General features: G+C 34.5%; 1 protein-coding gene across 1 annotated transcript; it reads left to right on the top strand.

Moving 5' to 3' along the window:
• Positions 1 to 18: 18 nt before the first annotated feature.
• Positions 19 to 1,327, top strand: LOC128204982 (uncharacterized). Its single transcript, XM_052906377.1, has 3 exons — positions 19 to 148; positions 565 to 669; positions 1,173 to 1,327. Exons 1-3 carry the CDS (start codon positions 19 to 21, stop codon positions 1,325 to 1,327), a joined length of 390 nt encoding a protein of 129 aa, XP_052762337.1.
• The last annotated feature ends 4,798 nt before the right edge of the window (positions 1,328 to 6,125 follow it).

The raw sequence follows: 6,125 nt of genomic DNA, 5'->3' as shown, positions 1-6,125 counted from the left end.
AAATTAAAAAACGAAAACATGGCATTGCGAACTGAGCTTCAAATCCAAATGGCTAACAAACCTTCAGCCGCCGAAGAAACCGCGCATACAGATTCGAACCAAAAACCCGGCACCATTTCTTCTCAAATGAGATTGCTGGTCCCCAAACGTAAGATTTTTAATTGTTCGCTTGCTTTTTGTCTGGCTTCCTTACTGACTAATACCTGTTTAGCATCCACAAGCTGAATTAAAGGAGCCCATCCTCAAAACCAATAATAACCAAGCATAAAAACACCAAAAAACGAACAATATCAGCATCAACACACAACAACAAAAAACGAAAAATATCAGCATCAACACACAACAACAAATCAAAACAACGTTCATGTAATGTTGTTAACTCACACATGCGTTGCTGAGAAGTTACGAAATAACGTCTCAAGCCAATGTTTAACTGGATTTTGTCATGTTCAAAAGTGTCGTACAATGTGTCAAATTATTTTATGTTATTAATTTCAATTTTCAGAGTTTATTGTCCCTACCATTTTGTCATAACGAGAATCTAGACTATTTTACACGTTCTAGGAGCTGCCAATGGAGAGGTCGTGGCTTTTCATGCGAACCTTCGGGCAAACACGTGTTTTCAGTCGCAAGAGATTATCGTGTTTGACAATGTTGTTACAAATACTAGTAAGCAAAATCAATTTACCACCATTTATTATTAAGTATTTGTTTTTGTGCAACCTGCTCAGAACACATTACTATCATGTTTAATTCTACGATACGGATTTGGGGGTCTAACTCACTCAATAAGTGACAACATCGGCTAAGATAAAAAAATTCAATACCGTTTTCATTCTCGTGTACTTAATTTTAACTTGAAGCAATTCATTCTTTACAAGAACTACGATCTAAAACGTTATATAATGATTATGTACAAAAATGGAAATAGAACCCGTTCGTGTAAAATTTACTCAAAAGAAATACCGTTATATTCGATCATTATGAGGGCTGTACTTTTTAACTTTTTGAGTCTGCAATTCGAATCTGAACACAATATTATATTGCCACCAACAGCCATTACAAGGATTCCCAACACGCATTGACCTAGTTAAATCAGCAACTCTATTCTCAGCAATTGTATACTGATAACGTGTATACACAATCTTTATAATTAAAAGTCTGATTTTCAGTGACCGCTTACGACCCACTTGACGGCATATTCACCGCCCCAGTAACGGGAACATACGTCTTCATCTGGAACTTTGGCTCCTTTGGACGTTCTTATAATATTATAGAGCTTGTGGTTCATGGCACAGGCATTGGGTCATCCATATCAGACAGCTAAACAACATATCAGACACTCAGCTTGCGGCTGGCTTTGCCGTAGTTCACGTTGACGCGGGACAACGAGTGTTTGTGAGAAAGACCGCACAGGGTGCCAATTGTTATCTTAGGAGCGATTTCATTATGTGAAGGCTTCGTTCAGTGGATGGCTTCTTGGATAAGGGAGATAGCTATATTGGATGAACAATTATATCTCCTGAAATCCTCTGAATTTGTCGGTTGGTTTTGTCACTTGTTGAAGAAGATTCATGTAAAAATCTTTTTACAGAAAGTGTAATTGACTTAGAAGTAAAAAAACCTTTAAATGACACTCTTATTCAAAATCAATATATACACAAGTACAACAAACATAAATTTTGAGTGATAAACCTTCTACTACTTACTAAATAAAGCATTTTTGGAAAAAAATAATTACTGATAACAAGGTTGTAACCGTGTATTCAATAGCAGAAAGCGCAAATATATTAAATTATTGGTGAGTGCTAAACTATTTCGATCGTCTCATAAAGTAGAAATACCGTGTTTTCTTCACCAGTCTTTCAAATTAAACCGGGAACCCTTCCAATGCTTTCGACATTTATCCATCCTTCGACGGTATATTAAAACAATTTTGTTAATTGTGGTAAATCTTAATTGGAAGAAAGAGTGCATCTTTACAAATGATATGATACGAGTCTTTGAAAGTGTAACAGCATTTAGTGGAGCAAAATATCGACGTACTCGACAAATATGTATAGCGTCGGATAATGATTTGATACCAATGTGTTACGTTTAAAATCAGAATACTTTATTGAATTTCAATAAACAATCTTATGTTTAAAACGAGTATATTTACACCTCAACTTCCATTCCTTAAATGAACTGCTTTGCGGCAATTGCGTTCATCAATCGATGAACGCAACATCTTCGGATATGTTCGGATTGTAATTCATAGCATAACAATATACATGAAAGCTATTGATCTTGTTATTGGTTGTATTGTGTCAGCAGGTCCCGTAAAATATAGATCATCATTTTAGAAAGTGTTAGTTTATCATATTTTAAATATATTGGTGCCAGAAGTGTTTCAAATTTTACGTTTTAAAGTGATTTCAAGTGGTTTATCTTTTCCCGCGTTATTGTGACGTCATTTGAAAAAAAATGTTTCCGGTTATAGTCGGGTCGTTCTATTAACAGAAGGGGTAAGAACGGATTACTGAAAGGTTTTCTTAAATGAAATGAAGTAGTTTTTAACAATTCTTGAATGAAATAATGAACTATTGGTGTAAATATAAGGACTGAATTGCGGGGTTGATGTCATCATCGGGGATATGAACGCAATTGGGTTGGTCAAAGTACGCGTGGAGTCCTTCGGACTCCACACACATTGACCAACCCAATTGGGTTCATACCCCGATAATGACATCAACCCCGCAATTCATTCCTTAATTGAACATACGTCAGTCTTTATTCTAATTTTAACTAACTAATTTTTGAAACAACTAGCAATAAGAAATGATGGTATCAACCTGATTGACAAAAGATAGACAGGGGCGAATCCAGAATTTGGCGTCAGAGGGGGCGTATTGGGGTTTTAGGGCTACCACCCTTTCAATTTCTTAACAATATTCAGTCCGAAATGGTGCATCTTGAACGTATTTTGTAAAGAATCCCCTCCCACCCTTTGGATCCGCAAGGGATATCAAGCAATATTTTCACCTCAACTTCAATTCCTTAAATGAACTGCCTTTCGGCAGTTGCGTTTATCAATCGATGAACGCAACATCTTCGGATATGTTCGGATCGCAATTCATTGCATAACAATATACATGAAAAGTATTCATCTTATTATTGTTTGTATTGTGTCAGCGGGTCCCCTAAAGTATAAATCAACATTTTAGAAAGTATTAATTTATTATATTTTAAATGTATTGTTGCCATAAGTATTTCATTTTTACATTTAAAAGTGATTTTAAGTGGATGATCTTCCCGCGTTATTGTGACGTCATTTGAAAACATGTTTCCTGTTACAGTCGAGTCGTTCTATTTTCAGAATGGGTAAGAAAGGATTAGTAAAAGTTTTCTTAAATGAAATGAAGTATTTTTTTTAACAATTCTTGAATGAAATAATGATCTATTGATTACATATAAGGAATAAATTGCGGGGTTGATGTCGTATGAACAAATTGGGCTGGTCAAAGTGGGTGGAGTACCTTCGGACTCCACACACTGTGACCAGCCCGATTGCGTTCATACCCCGATAATGACATCAACCCCGCAATTCTTTCCTTAATTGAAATATGATATGTGATATTATCCACTATTTTACATCTCCATTAGTGACATATTATTCATGATATATATATGGTTATATTGAATAGCAATGTTGATACATCTATCTATGATCGCACATCTTAAACTCGAGCAACGCAGAGTTAGCCTCAACACGTTTACATGTTCTTCTGTTGTTAATTTTCTCTCAGTCGGACAAGAGGCAAAACTGAAGAATTATTAAAGCCAGATTTATGCGGCACCGAAATAAGTGTACCAAATTTCTTTTAACGGACTATCATGAACGATATTTGAGTTATGGCTAAAATTAAATATTTATGAACAACTACGCAAGCACCCCCGTAGATGACGGTACCAAGTTTATCACTATACATCGACTTTTCTTCTTCTTAAGAAAGACGAGCTATAAAAGGCAATGTTTTACTATACCATTTCCATGTCCCAAACTGCTAAAACATAAAATCGAATCATTTGGTTACGTTTACCGGTATCATTGGGGAGAAAAACTTATATTATTCGTTTTAATTTATTGTTAAGTTCGAGTCAGGCAATATTACACGCTCAACTCGCACGAGATAAATACTATATGGCAAATATATTTTGCTGAACTTACTGCAAAATACAACAGGTAGAATATTGACATCGGATAATATGAAGGAGGTCGTCCGGGAAGATCTTAAGAAGGACTCGAACGTATTAAAAAGAAAAAAAATGAATGATATGAAAGGCAAGTGCCTTTAAAAGGGATCTTGGTTAATGTGGTTGTCCTGCAGTTTCCATTGTTTTATTTGACATACTAGTTCTGCAAACGTTGTGTTTTATTTAAAAGGCTTCTAACAAAATCAAAAGCAAAACGATAAACGGACAGAAAAGACAGACGTGAACTTACATTTCAGTAACGATACAGCTTGAATTACGTGACGTAAGTATTGACCTGGCCATCGCGAATGGATTTTCCGTTTATGGCCATTTTTTCATCTTATGATATACCAAAATGTACAAACGGAACACAATGAGTGCACTTTAGATAACAGGGAAAGGGATTCCAAATGTATACAAGTCATTTCGTTAAATCGTGACAAACAATCCTGATGCCAATTGCTTTATCTTCATCTAACATTATATTCATCCTAAAATGCTTTGTGCATGTTAAAGTGACACTAGTATTCAAAATCAATACATAAACATGTTTGACAAACATACAGTTTGAGTGATAAATCTTTAACTACTTACTAAATAATGCATTTATATAAAATATTAATTACTGATAACAAGATTTTAACCGCGTATTTAATGGCTGAAATCGCGAACAAATTAAATGATTGGTGAGTGCTGAAAGATTTACTGGGATCTACTTAAGTCTCATAAGGTATAAATACCACGTTGTTTGCACCTTTTTTTTGTAATTGGACTTTTTTATTTTAACCTGGAGCTATCACAATCATTATTATGTACAGGCGCCACATATCAGCCCTTCGTTATTAAGTAAAATCAAAAGAAATATTATGCCAACCTCATAGGTAGAAGGAATAGAAGGAAGAACAAAGATAAAAAATACATATGTATAATAGAAGAAATACTAAAACGGGACACCATTATTAATTCATTCCCAACGTGTCGCTGTAATATATATATACATTTCAACATAATCAGAAATTGTAATGATATTAATTAAAAAGATGACATTAAAAAATCCAGGCAAACGCACTGTGGAATAGTCCTCAGTGCATACCAGCAATCACCGCACCTATCATTGCATTGATAGGGGAGGCTTAGGCAACTCGCCAGCAAGAGATCCGCTCAAATTAATGAATTTCAAACTAACTTTTATACTGCCAAGGAAATATACGTTATACAAAAAAGAAAACAATATATATATATATATAAACGATGTAGATCTTTATTGATAAACGTTAACCATCATGTAATGCTCGCTGTCTCGCACGTGCCGCACGTGTCACCCGACCTAGAACGGCTTCAAAATATATCACATATCAGTTTCTTTATTTACTTGTCCATCATTCACTAAATCTCATGCCAACTTATTTGGCCATGTAAATCAATTAATACATATGTACAACAAACAAGAATGTTGAGTGATAAACCTTTAACTACTTACTAAATAATGTTTTATAGAAAATATTAATCACTGATTACAAGGTTGTAGCCGTGTATTTAATTGCTGAAAACGCAAAAATATTACATGACTGGTGAGTGCTAAAGTATATTCTGCCATTTACTATCGCCTTATAAGGTAGAAGTACCGTGTTTGGTGCATTTTAACTCGGTATCCTCCATAAGAACCTTTGTTTTCGATATTCATTCATCCTTTTTGGTATATTAAAACAAATATATTAATTGTGGTAAATCATATTTGGGAGTAAGAGTGCATCTTTAAAAACATAAGCAAGTATATTGCATATACAACGGTATAAATCAATACAATATAACTGATACCACGTCGATATAGCGGTTATAAATTACATTACGTTACATACGACACCACAAATAAATAATCACTTTATCCA

This window comes from Mya arenaria, chromosome 10, assembly GCF_026914265.1.
Source record: "Mya arenaria isolate MELC-2E11 chromosome 10, ASM2691426v1".
In the NCBI taxonomy this organism is placed as follows: domain Eukaryota; kingdom Metazoa; phylum Mollusca; class Bivalvia; order Myida; family Myidae; genus Mya; species Mya arenaria.
The sequence above is the reverse complement of the archived record's forward strand: the minus strand, read 5'-3'. Positions and strand labels throughout refer to the sequence as shown.

Excerpts from the sequence above, each read along its gene's own strand:
- LOC128204982 (XM_052906377.1), top strand. The coding sequence starts at position 19 with ATGGCATTGCGAACTGAGCTTCAAATCCAAATGGCTAACAAACCTTCA. Across the intron at positions 149-564 it reads GAGATTGCTGGTCCCCAAAC|GAGCTGCCAATGGAGAGGTC; the intron begins GTAAGATTTTTA and ends TACACGTTCTAG. Across the intron at positions 670-1,172 it reads CAATGTTGTTACAAATACTA|TGACCGCTTACGACCCACTT; the intron begins GTAAGCAAAATC and ends TCTGATTTTCAG.